Source organism: Salminus brasiliensis, chromosome 8 (genome assembly GCF_030463535.1).
Source record: "Salminus brasiliensis chromosome 8, fSalBra1.hap2, whole genome shotgun sequence".
Taxonomy (NCBI): domain Eukaryota; kingdom Metazoa; phylum Chordata; class Actinopteri; order Characiformes; family Bryconidae; genus Salminus; species Salminus brasiliensis.
The window spans coordinates 21998772-22016325 of NC_132885.1; the positions used below are offsets into that span (position 1 = coordinate 21998772).

A 17554-nucleotide genomic window follows, 5' to 3' on the forward strand; every position below is an offset into this window, starting at 1 on the left:
TTTCCCCCTCTCCTCTTGGGTAAATAAAAAGCTTCCTGTTGAATATTGATGAGGCACTTGCTGACAGATTCCTCCTGGTGAGCAGGTGGCTAGGCAAGCGCTCAATGATAGCTCTATCCCAGGTCTGCTCCGTCCTTGCCTATTGCTGAAGCAGAATGGCCACAGGCGCTTCACTCCGTAGCAAGCAATGTGGCATAAAGCAATAGTGCACACTGTCTGTGCTCACTAAAGGCTTTTGACAGAGGGCAGGTGCTCATGCATATACATTAGCATTGGGAGCCCGCTCTGTTTGGGTCTGTGTCTAATCACTGCTGATTCATGTTGAGGTTCCACAATCATGATAAATGATGAATTACGTCGCAGCGTGTTCCACAAACTGTTTCAGCCAGCCCCATCAAACGTCACCGTTAGCCCCTTCAGCCTCTTCCACGGATCGTGTGCAGCTATGACGGACAGCACGCTGGATTTGTGTGAGTGAGTGGGGAGCTGGATGTGGCCGATGTGTTGAAAGATTTTGCCAGCTCTTCCATCTTCCTGTTGATCCCCCTGAGAAGATTATAGCATGATGAGCAAGCTTAGCATGGCTCAGCCTTTGAAATCTGATACTCTTATCGCTCCCAAACAAAGCTACATGACACTCCCTACCTCTGTGCATCTGGTGGAGGCACTGACCAGCTGAGACCAGGCGGAAGCTGTGGACCGAGCAGACAGTGCCTGTATGGTCTTGTGTGTACTGTATCTTTTTTTTTTTGTTTTGTTTTTTTTGTGCTGTTGACTTAGTCCTTGGACCCTTCTGTCTCAGTTTGGCAGTTGTGTACGCACTGAAGGAGCTCATGAATTTCCTCAAGTTTCATCAGAATCTTCCTGAAGCCTTCCAATCCGCATTTTCCTCACTTGTTAAAGTGCTCCTCTTGTGTTTATCAAAATGTGCACTCTGGATCCAATCCTTTCAATTTATTTACACCAGCGATGTTCAATGTATTGCACATCTTAGAATGTTTATTAGCAATTAGGCAATATTTGGCATGCTTCAAATGCCGATCGCTTTACTATGTACAACTGGGACATACAGTCGTGTGGAAAAAACAAAGTACACTGAATTCTATGGTTTAACGTATCAGGATGTTATAAAAAAAAACATCCCTAGTCCTTAGCAGGTCTTAAAATTAGGTAGATACATCCCAAGATAAACAAAAGATCAGATTCCATCATGTCATTATTTATTTAACGAAAATGAAGCCAAAATGAAAAAGCCATGTGTTAATTTTTTTTTTAAAAAACAAAAGAAAAACATAAAATGAAAAACAAAGTACACCTCATAAATAAATAACTTTGTAGAACCACCTTTAGCAGCAGTTACTTGAAGTAATGTTTTTTTGTATGATTTTATCAGTATCTCATTCTGGAGAAATTTTGGACAACTCTTCGTCATGTTCTGTGATTTGCTGGTGTAATTAGGATCATTGTCCTGCTGCACCCAATTTCAGCCAAGCTTTAGCTGTTGGATAGATGAGACTGTAATACTTTGAGTCAAATATGAACTCTGTTTCCCAATGACTGCAAGGTTCCCAGTTCCTGTGGCTGCAAAACAGGCCTGAAATCATTGCCTCTCCGCCACCATACTTGACAGTTGGTATGAGGTGTTTGTGCCGACATGCTGTGTTTGGTTTTCGCCAATTGTGGAGCTGTGCATTATGGCTAAACATGTCCACTTTAGTCTCGTCTGTCCAAAGGAAGTTATCAGAAGTCTTGTAGTTTGTTCAGATGTCATTTTGCTACTTAAGCCATGTTGCCTTGTTCTTTTTAGAAATCTTAATCTTTCTTTCTGTAGAGTGATGGACTTTAGATTCTGCTGTAAGTTACTGTATCCTCTGTGGGAAAGCCATACGTTTTATTTTTAATATTTTTTTTTATTCCCCAAAAGGGTAAATCAAGCAAGTAGAAATATATTCTTTATTAAATTGAGCAGAAATTTACTATGGAGAATGTGTTATAGAAAAGCAACAAAACATGCAATTCGACTAGGGGTGCCCAAACATTTGCATGCCATTGGAAGAGAGTTTGTCCATTAGACTTAGTTAATTATCCTAGGAAGACCAGTAGGAGCATTATTATGCAGACGGTTGCCTATGTATTGATACATATTTTAATCAAGGAGTTTTTTTGTTCTGGTTTATAAATGGGTTTAATCATTAATCGCGATGGCTCTGTTCAAAAGGTCTCCTGTTCACTCGTGGCTCACTGCTTTGTGTGCCGCACTGATAAATTCCAACACATGCACTGGCCTACTTCACAAACTGCAACACTCCTGCAGAAGGTTGATAAATCTTCCCCAGTGACTCACTCCACTTTCCATGTTTATCATTTTGTAATTAATCAGCTATTTCCATCTTGTTGCTCATACGGACGAGAATTAAGTTCTCAGCTCTGTCAGTCTGAATTTCAGATCTTCTCTGTGGAAAGTAATCACCTCCGCCTGTTCACTTATTTTCTAGTTCTGCACATTTTGAGCTGCCCAGAGCTGAAAGCCCTTCCCTAAAGCATCAGTTTGCTTAAATGATAATTGAATTATTGTATTATTAGTATGTCTGCTTTCATACTGAAATGGAGGAGTCTCACATTACTGAGTTTCCTTCCATTACAGCCCCTCTCAGTGGGATACTTGTGAGCCCAGCTCATTCACTTTGAATCTGAAAGCATGAATGAGGGTGAAAAGATGGATATATTTCTACTTTTGATTCCATCTGCTCTATGGTCGTCATTTGGCAGAAGGGGGTGGGCGGAATACAAAGCAGAGAGCCACATCCCCAAACGCTTTTGTGTGTCTGCGGGAAGAAACCAGGTTAGCAAGGTCGTCTTGTTCTTGCATTATGCTGGCTGTCTATCTGCTGTCAAAGGGTCGACGCTTCGCAGAGGTAATTCGCTTTGCTTGGAAAATGTCGTTTGGTTTGCTTTTCTATGTCTGGTTGCTTCATCTGACAGGAACAAACAGTAAAGCTGAAGGCATCATTTCCCATTTCACGAAGGTCTTGGAGTCAGTTCTTTTCGTGGAAGGAGAGGTTTTCATTTGAGGGATCTTGTACACGTTCAACGGCCATTAACGTTAAAGCTTGGTCAGAGGTCATTTCCTTGGAATTGTGAACAATAGCAGGATGAGCAGATGATTAGTTACGGTTTCATGAAGATCATGGTTCCAGAGCTCTTGTCCATCTACCAATTACACTAGAGCTTAGTTAAAGATCCTGCCATGTGAAAGGACTGTCTGTGCTATATCTTTATGCATACAGCATCATCTCTTCTTGGAAGGATGGACAGAAATCCATGCTGGGTCAGCTGCTGGGCCCATTTGGAGCAAATGATATGATTTAGCCATGCAGCACAGTCCACCTGAAGAAGGGGGCTGAGAAAGAAAGGGGAAGGCAAGGAGGGTACCACAGACAGGAGGAGCATGGAGGTCATGTTTACGCATACGGCATCTTCTTTTCTTGGAAGGATGGACAGTACCAGGATGAGCAAATATGTAAAAGATGTGCTTTTTGTTTTTGTTCCGTGATGATTTTCTTCACATGAAGAGAAAATTGAGCATACCAATCATTAGGCTTGCCATTAGCCACCCATAGTGCTACAGAAAGGTCTGGGAAGCCATTAAGCCTGGCTGAAAGAAGCCGTCAGTCTGGGGACTGAATGGGCTACAATTAAGAATAATTACGGGCAGTAAGAGGAACATCACGCCTGCCGCAGAGTTTAGCCCTGTAGACAGTGAGAACTCTGGTCCCTTCTGTCGGCACTCGTGTCCCTCCGCTCAGCATCGCGCTGGAGCTCTTAATGCTGTCATTTGCTGCTCTGGACTGTTCACCACACCAAATCCCAGAAGACACCGGCAAGAGCGAAGGAGTCAGCCTGAATTGGTGCCTTAATAACAACATCTCCACACTCTTGACACCAGGTATAAAAGTGGGGAGAGGAAGGAAGTAATGGATAACAGCAGCAGTTTGAGTACCGTGCAAACTGACAGGCAGGTTGTAATTGCTGGTCGTGATTGCTAAGGAAAGAGCGAGAGTGAGAGGAACAAGAGAGAGGAACGAGAGAGATCCTCGTGCTCTTGGTGAAGGCCACTCTCAGCAAAAAGACTTCACGATTAGACTGCAGCGCTTTTCATTCTTTCCAGCATCCTCCTTTCTGTTGTTGCTTGAGGGGTGAACGTTGACCGCTGCTGGCTGGTTGGCTTTTTTAGGAGCAGCTGATTGGATTACCTGAGCGTGAGCGGGGGGCGAGCCTTTCCCTCATTAGCATTCATTGTGGTCGCAGCACCGCTAACATTGCCTCTCCTTCTTAAATTGATGAGGCCAGGGCAGGCGTGTGGCACAGACAAAACGGCCAGATAAACACGACTCCATTAACCTACCTCTGCAGCCCGACGCTGCTGAACGGCTAGCTAGTGAGGCCTGATTAATGAGCAGGCTTTTGGAGAGGACCCCCATGCGCCTCCTATCTGTGCTACCTTCCTCATCTTCCCCTCTCTGTCTCAGCCCCCTTCTCCAGACCCACGCTAGCTGATGTGGACTGTGCTGCATGGCTAAATCATATCATTTGCTCCAAATGGGCCCAGCAGCTGACCCAGCATGGATTTCACCTTCTAGCATCGATTGGAGCGCTCTCTTCTGGAGCAATTGATCAACCCGTTATCTGGGTTCAGGGCGGCATCAAATTGAAATCCACTCCTCTATTGAATTAAGAGGTGCGCTTTCCCCCAGTCCCGAGGGTCTGTGCGTTTGACCTGTTTTGTGTTATATTTAGTCCCAGTGCTCTACCTGGGCTAGAGCAGATGCTGCAAGGTTCTCATCCATTGTGCTTGTGGTTTCTGTGACCCGTGCCACAGGTCACATGCTCTCCGCAGACTTGGCTTAATTTACTCTTGCGTGCCGCTTCCTCCTCTTTTCATGAGCAATTTTCATTTGTACGTTTAATAGAAAAAGACCCTTGAATAGACTGAACACACATCAAACCAAGTGGCATAGGTTTCGTTTCGACTTTTAGTAGGACACACTCTCTCTACCCTGCTTATCATATGAGTAGCAATTTTAATGTTAAATGTTACAAAAAATATTAGACTGAGAATGTGCCAATAAATGGATATTCACTGTGCTTATCTTAAACACTCACAATTACTGTAATTATATTGAAGCAAACATGTTGCACTGCTAATTTCCTCTCACCAGAACTACTTACATGTATAATGTGCCATCGTAACAGTGTTGTAATTGACTTTTCATTAACACTAGAAAAGCTGTTTTTTCATTAACAGCTTTATTTTAATATAAAATGGTTCAACAGCTTCAGCAGTGAGAACCTGGGTATCATTACATGCAATGCATTGCCATAAAACTTGCAATGTCCATGATGAATTGATCAATAGAAATATTTGTATGATGACTTCCATTGAAACTTCATAATTTCAACAGCTTTTATTGCACTGTGGTCCTGGAGAAAATACATTTCGCTCCACTGTGTACTTCTGCCCAGATGAAAAGACAGTAAAAGCCTCTTGATTTGAGCTATATTTTTGCGTGACTGCATCCAAGTCAGAATTGCTTATGCAAGATGAGTGAACATTTGCTTGTAATCTTAACAAAGTAATATAATGTTACATAATAAAGCTACTATACCTTCAAAGTTAGTTACATAGCTTTCATTAGCAAAATCCATTTCATTTTAAATCCAGGTAGAGGATACAATTTTCAGACATTTTTTGCATCATAAGACAGCTCTAGTTAGTAGATGTCACTTACTGTACTGAGTACATTCCCATGTGTCATTCTTACACAGGCACATGAAGGAAAATGCATTATAGGTCCAAATGTCCAAAACATGTACCCATTTGCATCATGCCTAATGCCACGTGTAAGATAGAGGGATATAAAGATCCCCCAACAGTGGAGCTGTGTTTTCTGGAATACTGTTTGGATGAGTTGAGGATAAGGTGAGATGGGATGTGAGGTGATCATCCAACAGCCTCACCTCATCAGTGCTTTTGTTGCTGAATGCAGTCAGATTCTCACAGCCAAAATCCAAAATTCCAAAATCTAGTAGAAAGTCTTCCTTGGACAGTAGAGACAGTTACTCCAACAAAAGCAGTATCAACTCTTTTTAATACCCTTGATTTAAGAAGAAAGAATGAGCAGGTGTCCCAATACTTTTGTCCATATTGGGTTACTTTCACATGAGTTTACACTTGTTGCCACATTTAACAACCACTTAACCACTTAACCACTAAAGCCCTCACCACTCACCAATAAGAGGTTAAAAAGACAAGGGTACGGTACAAGAGAATAATGAATCAAAATCTTTACCTGTCATAACACCTTCTCAATTACTTTTGACTTTTGACCTTTGACTTTTTTACAGCCAGTGGCATACATTACTTCTCATCCTAGTGAATGCAGTTACTGCTATCGTATTTTTCTTTCTGTGTTTCAGAGCTTTCCTGGTTGAACTGGTGTCTGACAGGCTCCTGCCTCTTCAGCCTGCTTCTCGTTCTCTTCTTTAGGGAATCCTACGACCGCCTGTATCTGGACGTCTTTGTGTCAGTCTGAGTGAGCACACCACGCCTCTTTGTAACCTGGAGAAAAGGAGCTCTGCTGGCACCAACTTGCACAAAGAACACAGAACTAGAACCTGGGATGTGCAGCGTGGTTCTCTCAATTTTACTGAACTTTCGTTACATGTTTTCTAGAACTTGTAGTGGTTAAAGATACATGATGGTGCATTGTGATAGCTTTTTATCCAGCGACAGAAACCAAGGCGTAAGCTAAAACGGCAGTGTTGTAGATATAATGGTCTTTTTTTTTTTTTTTTTTTTTTTTTTTTTTAACTTTGAAAGGATGTAATGATGATGTGTTTTATAAGGAGATGTTACAGCTCCTATTGGGTATATAATGACGCCCCCTGCTGAGCACCACGTCACTGGTCCTTCTGTGTACATTACGTAGAAACGTCTGGAACAGTCAGATGTCTAGCACAAGCCCCTGGTACTGTCTAAAGAAGGGACCTCTTAGCATTTTTAGCATTTCTTTAAACCCATGGGCGAGCAAATTGTGAAGGGGATTAGTGCTTTAAACGACCTGTGATGGTACCCATGATTAAGTGGCATATGGATTGCTCTCTTCTTGTTGTAATCTTTTCTCTTCAGCGCTTATTATTATGCAAACAATGATTTTAGCCTTCAACATCATCTCCCTGTGGGATTCAGACTGCACCTCCGTTTCAAAGGCTTTGATGGGATAGAGCCTCTTCAAAGAAACCTGAAGTAGGAGCAGTTGCCTTGAGGTAGCTTTCAGGCCTTTGTTTGGGTCACAGGGTTTCTGTCCCTGAACTTATTAATATGTATAACGGAAGCGATTTAAGGTCGTGCCAGTTTTCCCCATGATTATACATCTCGATTTTACAGTTGCTGCATGCAGATTGTAGATGTCAGTTGTATAGGCATTTCAGAAGTGATCACAATTTTTTACAGTTGTAGCATTGGGGTTTATACAATCAAGCATGTTTTAAAGGGGATTAGATCATTTATGCATACTTGTTTGATTTTTTTTTTTTTTTTTTTTTTTTTTTTTTTGAGGGATCAAAACACTAACAGATTTTAAGAGACTGTTAACAGATTGTGTATCTAGTTGAATATGGTTCTGCAGTGCTTGGGATGGCCATCAGTAACTGCTGTAGATGTAACACCAGCAGATGTTTCTTGGTTGAAGGGATGGTTTTAAAAATGTTAACATGGCAAACAGTGAATAATAGCTGGACTTCTGCACATAATTCTTTTTTGGTTTGTTTGTTTTCCTGATGTTCTCTGACTTGTGTTTGTTATTTATGAGATTTACCTTTTTGCTAGTCGTTTTATTTTCCAATGTAGCCCATAGTCTTCTCAGTCATTACAGAGTTTAATATGAGAAGATGATCATAGCTGACAGCAGACTGCTGTAGATATAAGACTGCCTGTGCACCAGCAGATGTTTCTTGGTTGAAGGGATGGTTGTCAAAGAATGCTAACATGGCCAGCAATGACTAATAGTTGGACCACTTAGCAGCATCCCCCTCCTCCCCCCTCAAATGCTCACTCCTATTAGACTAGTATACCTTATTAATAAAATGAGCGACGTGTCCACTTCAGGTAGCCTGCATTTTCTAATGTAGCCCATGATCTTCTCAGTGATTAGAGCTTAATATGGGGAGATGATCATAGCCGACCAGTTTGTTGGACTTTGGCATGCAGTAGGTCCTCTGCAGTTTCACATAATCATGGTCCACTCACTGCCAAGCCTTTCCTGGCAGCTTTCCCACTATGAACCCTTATTTATTAGAATATTACTCCAGAGGATTTCACAGCTAGAATATCTATGCTAGAAGATATCACAGCTAGAAGTCCACTAAAGGATGGCTTAATGTAAGGTCCCTGGGCTTCAGATTAAAGCAAATCTCCAAAGAAGGCAAGGACGAGCTGTGAACAGAGAAGATACCATTACTCAGAAAAGCTTCATGGGGAACCAACTTGGTGGATCTACTGTGGATGTTGGTGTACTCCATAGATTGGACCTTATGGGCTGATTTACAGTTTACATTGATGTAAAAAGCATCAAACGTTCACTCAGAGGTCACATGGTATCTCTGTGAGTGTTTTAAGCCATTCTACTTTCAACCAGTCCTTGTCTATGCTGCTGTGCCACTGAAGACTGTGAGAAAGCACAGCTTTGAACCTCTTCTGGACAAGCCTGCATGTGGATTGCGGTTCTTTTCTTTGTACAAAAAGGTTCTGTCCTAACGGTTGTGAAGCATTGCCTTAATTAACAGTGACCTGTGCAATTTTGTTTCCTCTGTCTCTCACCACTGTGATGCATTCTGTGATTTCTGTGCAGAGTTGCGATTAGGAGACGTGTTTCTAATTGTAATGGTAATTAGAGGGATTCCGTAGGATCAGGTTGTTCTTGTCCGTGTGTTCGTTCTAAATTCTGTATGTCAATGATTTTCAGCACCTTATTAAAAACCTGTTTTGAAAGAACAAGCCTTGTTTACTTTTTGTTAGAACAAGGTCTTGATGCAGAGTCCCAGTGCTGTGGAAAAGTATTTGCCCCCTCATAATTAAATTGGGGATCAGTTAAACTGGAGGCCCCCAGGCTTGATTACTGCCAGCCTTCTTGAGAGTGAAAAGGGTGCTGAAGAGTCTCAGCAAGCAGCAGTATATATGCCATGATCAAGAAAAAAATGGGAAGTTACTGAAATGTACAAAAATATACATTTCAGTGGTTCTGTGACTCCGGTAAACCATAATTAGAGACATTATCTTTAAACAAAGAGACCTTACTTGGAACAGTGATGATTCTTTAGTGATTTAGCCAATTACTGGGTCAAATATCTGGAATTCGAAAGGGGGCTTATACTTTTTCACAGCGTATGTACAGGGGGCAGGCAGAGTCATATGTTACAATACTGTGATTGCACCAACACATCACAGGAAATGGCCAGGGACCACTTGCTTTCTTCTAGCAGAGGACTTCTTTCAGCTCCCCTAAATGAAACCTTGTGGCTAACATGTATGAGCTCACTGTACTGGAGCCTTTAAACATGCTGTGACCTCCCCCACCCATTCCAGTATGAGGTCATGGATGAGAGCAGGCAGGATGTGCTGAAAGTTCTCAGTGTCTGTCTGGTATGACCTGGATTAACATGTGCTCTAAGCTACACTACTAAAAAAAGGTTCTTTGAAGGTTAAGAAAAAACATCTGTTCTATATACAATCATGAAGACCCAACTGTTTGAATGCTTAAAGCCACAATATGTAGCATTTTTACAGCTTCAGAATAACTGTAATGCTCCACTGACATATGGAAGGAAAAACATCTCTACTGTTGCTACTCTGGGCTCAGCACTCTGCTAACTGGACTATGTAACTCTGGTGAAGTGGGCCAGACAACACAACTGCAAGAACTAAGTAACGCTGCACAAACCGAGACAAATTCATGTGATTCCTGTAATTAGTACTTTCTCTGTCTCAGTCCACATGCTTCTTTCATTTTCAGATGGTGGTTCCTTATCTTTCAGCCTGTCCAGAAATGCATGTGTAATGTGTCCTGTAAGGGTGGCTCAGGCTTAAATTACACTTTCTGACTGTAGGAGGAGCCCAGGATCAAAGAATACCAGTTCTTGCATAATGCTGCTTTAAATGTGATCTGGTTTAACCAGATAACGTGGACAGTGCAACATCTCTCAAAAGTGAAGCCACCACAGGTCCAGCGCCTCTGCTGGCTGGTTGCAGTGTGATGTGTAGCTCCGTGCATCCCCATACGTCTCATCCCAATTTCCATCTCCTTGGTCTCCTCTAAACTGTCTTTTTATCTCCACTGTATAATTCCAACAATTAGTTTTCCCTGTACTATTTAGTTGTTAGCAAGCCAGCTTACTTTAATGTAGTAGTATCTGTAATCGGTCTTGACCAGCGCTCTCGTCACATTTATTTTCGGGTCTGCACTGAGTCCAAATGCTATTTAAAACACCTTCTTTTTTCATTTATTCATTACAGCATCTTGGTTTGGGTTAAACTGGATCGTACAAGCTTCAGTTCATCTCTGCTGCAAACAGAGCTGAGCTCTGGTACTATAATTTGATGGAAATCTCAATTGTTTTGTAATAAAATACATGAACTGCACTTTAACTATTGAAACGTCACACTAACTGGACATACTAGGTATGCAGTGTTAAAATCTGCTTTGCTTCTGGTCCTCTAGGCTGCACTGTAACTCAATGATGGTCTGGGAGAAGGGGGCAGGCCTACCTAATAGGCGAGTCTGGCTCTGCCTCTGGTCTCTATATGGCAGATATTACTTTCATTTCTATAGAACGGAAGGGTATGGATCCATGGCGTCCATGTTTTGTTGGCACTGGGTTTAACTATTTGAATGCTTAAAATGCTGATTATTTATCAGCTAAAAAGTATCTTCAGATTAGTGAAAAACGCTTGTTGATGTTCTGTATAGTGCCAAAAAGGCTTCCACAATCATTACTACGGTCAAAGATCGTATCCCTTCAATATACACACCAAACAACATTTACAGGAGCATTTTGGCGAAGGAAGAGGACCTGTTTATTGTTTGTATTTCCAATAAGTGTTGCAGTCACTGAAGGAACCAAATGTCAAGATTGTTTTCTTAAAGTGCTGAAGATGAATAAGAAAATTGTCTGTTAAAACTTGTTTAAATTGAAGGTTTCAGAGTGCAAAGCACAGCTTTTCTGTAACTTTTAGCATGTTGTGGTGGTAATTTTGCATGTCAACAACAACGTTGAACTGTCTGGAAGAAGATTGTGTCTTTAAACCGGCACTTTCATTCGATGACAAGCAATTTGGTAAAACATTCAGTTTGGTTCTCTGATCACGCACGCTCTTTTCTGACATGCTTCGTATTGTTGAATGCCTTACACACCTGCTGATGGAAATAGGACTCACTGTCAGTCTAGCTGACGTTTTCATACCCTCTCATTTGTTTTGGGTTTTAGTCTTCACTTCAAATGCTCCCTCCACTCTTCCTTCAGTTCCTCTTTCATAAATACGGCATCTGTTCGTAGCAAGAACTCTCAGAAGACTTCAAGTCAAACAACCTGTATTATGAAAAATGCCTGTTTTTTTCCTACAGCCTAATTTAACCAAACTGCGAACATACATACTTTTTAGCTTGCTCATCTGGCAGAAATTAAAGCATGGTGATGGGTCAAGGAGAGAGTGATGGAGTACGACAGCATTTCTTCATTAAATTTACAGAAGGGACTTTCAATGTAGGCCTGCTTGGATGAACACTGATTAGTCTTAGGCCAGAGTGATTGCTTGTGCCAGTTGCACAAGATATGTCAAATGTTTGTTGGACGACATCTGCTCATCCTATGTTTCATCTGAAATCAAGGGTATTAATATGGAGTATGTCCCTCAATTCTCCTGGGAAGACTTTACAGTAGATGTTGAACCAGTTGGATGGTCAGTTGATGTGGATCATAAACACCACTCCAACTTATCCAGATCCTACTGGATGGAGCTCTATCACATTAGAGAACAATTCCACTGCTTCACATCCCAATGCTGGAAGGCTCTGAATCCCTCTAGGTGATGCTTGGCATTGGGCACAATGACTATAAGCCCATGTGTGGCTGCACTAGATCATCCAATTCCATTGGCAATGCTTTTCTATGACGCTTTTACAAGTCGGATTTACATAACTGCTTATGTATGTCATTTTTTATACACTGCATACTTTTTGCGTTTCTTGTGATAAGACTTCAAATACAGTGCATTTACAATTTACATCGTAATGCCACAGTATGTCAGTCTTTGCTGCTATTCTTGGCCTCTGTTGCTTCTCCGTGTATTCCGCTGCATTAGCATTCTGGAGCCTCATAGATGCTGCATGGGGGTAAACATGTTTGCATTACACCGGTTGGCTGGCAGGAATGTGTGTTAACATGCTCCCGATATCATTGCCTTCTGTCTCCCTCCAGCGCTCGCTCTGCTGCCTGAGAAACCAGATCACACTGATCAAGTCGGAGACAGGAACAGTCAGGGTCCCGATCAGCACGCTGTACTTAATGAGAGTCGTCCTGTAGGAGAGCATGTGTGGAAGATGCTCATGATGCCTACCCGACTCCTGAACAGGAAAAAGGGAGGGAGAAACAAGCAGGCAGCAGGGTTGGATTCATTTGCACGGCCCTAATGCGGGGAGACGTGGCCTAACCAAAAGCAGCACGTCCCAGAGCAATTATATGATCCAGACGGGAGGAAATGCCACGGCCGGCAGGGTAGCTCAGTCTTTGATCATACAGGCATTTCATTTAAATCACAGCACACCTTCCTACACCAGTCATGCTCTACTGCTGTGGGCGACTTGGTGGAACAAGCCTCAGATGGGCATCGGCAGTACACGCCTCAGTTAATATGTATTAAACCCAGTAGCGGGTACCAAAATCAATGATTTTCAAGTGTCTGTCTTTTTGGCTTTCATTCCCAACATTTCAAGTTTCACCCAGATTTCTTACTCAGTAATCAACACACACTTTAACACAGCAGTATCCTGATACCCCTTCTAATCAGTGATCATCTTGCACAGCTGACATGGACAATCACATATACACTGGTTATGTATTCAGTAAATCCATTGAAAAGGATTGCCTATAGAATAATTTGCACATAAGCTTAGGTCCTAATGACCAATGCCACAAATCAAACGCTGGACATGTATAAAGCATCCAGCTTTGGGCTAAGGTTCTCTGAAGTAATATCTTTGGGATGAGCTGAAGTGGGCTTTGTGGCTGAACGCAATCAAATCCTCCCAGCAATGTTCCAATACCTGTAACAATGTCTCATAAATTAGAGGCTACTACTGCAGCAAGGAGGACAAACTGAAACATTTGATTTGGTAGTAGGTGATCCAGCTTTGCTACAGGTGTTGTCATGGGAGCTGCATCTCACACAAGCTGTTGACTCTTAGAAACTTGTCTTCTGATGCTGATGGGAATTTGATTCTCCAGACCTCTTCAGTTTTCCAAGTGTCTTCTAGTGATGTATGAAACTGTACTCACAACACACTGGCTTTATTTGTCATTTCTATAAAGAAAAGAGTGACATTTTTGAGAGCCATAGTGCTTTATTAAGTGTCTTTTTCTAGTCAATTTGATCTGTCTGAATGTACAGTGCTGTGTAAATATACTATAAAACCTGATGAATGGTTTGTTAAGTGAATGGTTTGAGAAAACGCAGTGTGCACTTGTTATTCAGTTAACGAGTGAGTTTAGTTCTTTAGTTTCAGAATAAATCCAGTCCTGGACTTTGTAATCCTTTCAAAGGTGTGACACTACCCTACTGACCAATCAATTACATGAACTGTTGAAATCCAGGACTGGGAACAGGATTCAAGGTCCAGATTTAAAGACCCAGGCAAGAGGTAGGTACCAGTGCCCACAAATCACAGTTTACTGTTGTCACTGCTCTAACAGGCCAACAAAATCTACCAATTAATCAAGTGTGCTTGAGCAAGAAAAGCACAAACTGTGCAAGTGGTAACTTGATCTGACAACCTTCAACATTGAAGGCCTGACAGCTACACCACAATATAGATACTACTGACCACATACGAGAAGGTAGCCTCGGGGGAATGACTACACAATGACGGTGCGTGCAGGGTGGAAGGACACACCCAATATGCAAATAGATGGTGCCAGGAGCCAATGGGAAAGTTATGCATTTCACTCTTCAGGATTGCACTACAATGCCAAACATAAGGCACACCCTAAAGGTCACCATATGCCATTGAAACAACTAAGTTCACTGCATTCAGTATAATTCAATTGAATAATTTCATCTTAACTCAAAATGTTGATCTCACACAAGCTGAGTGTGTATCTCAACTACTCATTGTTGAGTTAGTTGGACTTAGTTTGGCTTAAGTGAGCCCAACTTTCTGTAGTATTTAAGTAGTTTATTAATTAGTAGTGCAGTTGGGTTTTACAGCACTGCTGTAGAAAGTGCAGTAATGCAGTCTGTTCCAACACTGCTTTTACACACACTTGTAGCTTAATTTACTTCCATTGCTGCAGACCCGCTGTAAGTTGTTAACCACTGACTTATTCTCTAACACTTTTTTTCTCAAAAGCACTGGCAGTTGACTGCTTACCTTTGTAGCATTTGTGGTCACTGAATGTATGACAAAAATGGAAAATTAGAGTGTTCTTAACCTTTTGATGTATTCCGGTATATATTCTATTTATTTTCTGAAAATCTACCACCTCTGATGAAACCTTACAGGAATCCCTCTTGCTTCAGAGTCCGAGGGGGCCTTGGGACTATCTTAGCCTCTGCTAGCCCCTCTCTCACTCATCAAAGGTGAACTCCTGCTTCTGTGCAAAGAGACCAAAGCAGAACATTCCCTTTGATACCACCTTAGAGCTTCTCTGCCCTTTTACTGTGTCTCTTTTTTTTGAATGGCAGTGAATATGTATGTATGTAAGGGTTTTGTTCACTTACGAATGTAACACAGAGGCTTGTAGGGCTAGTGGAGATGGGTTCGTGGAGTGGGCGGTGTGGGGTGGCAGGTCAGGAGCTGCAGCTTTGATCTGTGTTCAGCCATAAAAAAGTGGCGCAGTGGCGAAAGAAACTGCCCGGAGCTGAGGAGGCTGGCCGTAAGAAGTCAGCAGATCCATTAAACTGTCCCTATGGCAACTGATGGCCAAGCTGTGACAGACTGCTGTCACGGCAGCTGCTGCAGATCCTGCTCTTCAGATGTGCTGACGTCAAACCCACAGAGCAGAGCTGCCAGGTTTGTCCTACCTGCGCTGTGCTGCTGCTTCACAGAGGTGAGTGTGTATGAGTGGGCAAATGGAGAGCGGTGAGTGGGACACCCTGAGATGGACCGCAAGCTGTGTTAATTCGATACTTACAGCTTTTCCTGCTCTGTACAACATACGGAGACACAGATGCTGAACTCACAGCCAGAGCACAAAGCACAAAGTGTGGTCAGGAAAGAAGGAACACTGATTCTCAGCATCTGTTGTTGTTGATGCGACCAAAGAAAGAGAGATGTGGAGAAACAGGTCAATTCTGGGGATGACTAGCGGCTTAGCCAAGGAGGTGGCTGGTCGTTTGTCATTGACATTGTTCAGCACTCCCCTGAATCAAGAGAAATTTACAGCACTCTCATAAATCCTTCTTTCCTGCTTCTTTCCACCACCGTGAAGCCCTCCAGAGGGCATATCTAATAACCTTAAAGAGGTATACCTCAGTCAAGGGTCGATGGGTTGCCCCCCTCCATGTCAGTTTGGCTTGACTGAATACAAAGCCATGTTTGATGTACTCTGAGGAACAAGGCTTAGGGTCCTTGTCACAGCAAGAGAGGTGAGGAGCAGAGAAGTAAAGAGTCCATCACAAAGGCCCGCTCTGTTGTTTCACCTAAACAGCAGCATTTTGTTCAAATCAAGCTCCTGTGGCGAAGTGTCCTGGCTCCAGCAGCAGGTCTACTCTCAGCACAATGCTGTCAAATGAGCCCCTGAGACTCTCTGCTCAGACTCTTACCACTGCAGATAAAACATATTGACAAGTGAAATCATCAAATGTGGTCAATATACAGTGGAATGCAAAAGTTTGGGCACTCCTGGTCTAAATATCTGTGACTGTGAATAGCTTGGCAAGTAAAATGGGACCTGATTTACCTGAAAAGTGATACATTTCTTTAATATTTTAAACAAAAATAATTTTTTTTCAGAACAACACAAAAAAAAACCCTTTTGGCAAGTATTACAGCTTGTAAATGCTTTTTGCAGCCAGATAAGAGGCTTTCAGTTCTTGTTTATTGGATTTTTGCCCATTCCTCCATTGTGGTGAGCATACAGGAAGGGTTTTCTAATAATGACTCTTCCATGAAGGTCATCTTTGTGCACAGCAGAACAGTGCTCAGACCACTCGGTCTACTAAACCTTTCTGAAGGTCTTTTGCACTCAAACTGGGATTGTGATTCGCCTTTCTAGCAATCCTACGAGTACTTCCCCATGAAAGATTTATTGATCTTCCAGACCTCAACTTGACCTCCACTGTTCCTTTTTGTTTTTTGTAATGTTCAGAGTGCTGGGCAGCTGCTTAGAGGAGCTTGTGTCTGCTAAATGTTGGACAGAGTTTGAGCAGTTAGGCTATTTCTAAAGCTTTGACATTTGCATCACCTGGCATTTCCCAATGATGATTGTGAACAAGCCATAGCCCTAACAAGCTGATTAAGGTCTGAGGCCTTGGTCAGATCTATCTGAGAGCTCAAATGCTCCTTTCCATTTGTCATGCTAAATTAAAATATTACAGTAATTGTGTTTGAAATGTTGTAAAAAAAAACAAAAAAACAGCTTTTTACTAGGGATTCCCAAAATATTTGCATGTCACAGTATGTAGTATTTATTGTTATTATGGGCTTATAGGAATATTATACAATTGCTAAACTGGCAGGACTGTGAGTACTAGAGTTTTTAATTTTGTGTCAAAACAGCTATGAAGAAATTAATAACAATGATAGCAAAATGCTAAACACATAAAATGTAATATTTCAGTGTTTCAGTGTTTATCATATCCACTCTTTGTACTCCAAAAGTCATAAAAGTTGGAGCCAAATAATCTCAAATACTTCAATGATGTTGAGGTCTGGAATCAAATGCTCTTCTTTTTTGTCTATTTTTTTTTCTTAGCAAGGGCTTTCACATTAGCTTCACGTTCTTTCAGAGCCACTGCGCTGTGTTTTTTTCACAATAGAAGGGTGGGCAGAAACTGCTAGATTTGTTTCAGCTTTCAAGCAATAGTGGAGCTTCCTTTTCTGTGAAAGCATTAAACGCTTAAATAGTATCTCCACACTTATCCGCTCCATAATATCTCCTGAAAAATCAACTTGTAAAATAAATAAATGAAGGGTGACCTTTTGTTAACTTATACATAATTAACCAACCATTATCATTATTAATTATCAACCATCATAATGAAATAATCTAACTATGAAGAATA

At 41.8% G+C, this 17554-nt stretch overlaps 1 protein-coding gene across 1 annotated transcript in view; it reads left to right on the forward strand.

The window, feature by feature from the left end:
- slc49a4 (solute carrier family 49 member 4) overlaps positions 1 to 7627 on the forward strand; it is a 47993-nt gene extending 40366 nt beyond the window's left edge. The window contains exon 9 of the mRNA XM_072686128.1: positions 6478 to 7627. Coding sequence (XP_072542229.1) covers positions 6478 to 6593 — 116 coding nt within the window. The 3' untranslated portion in view covers positions 6594 to 7627. The remainder of the gene's footprint in view (positions 1 to 6477) is intronic.
- The last annotated feature ends 9927 nt before the right edge of the window (positions 7628 to 17554 follow it).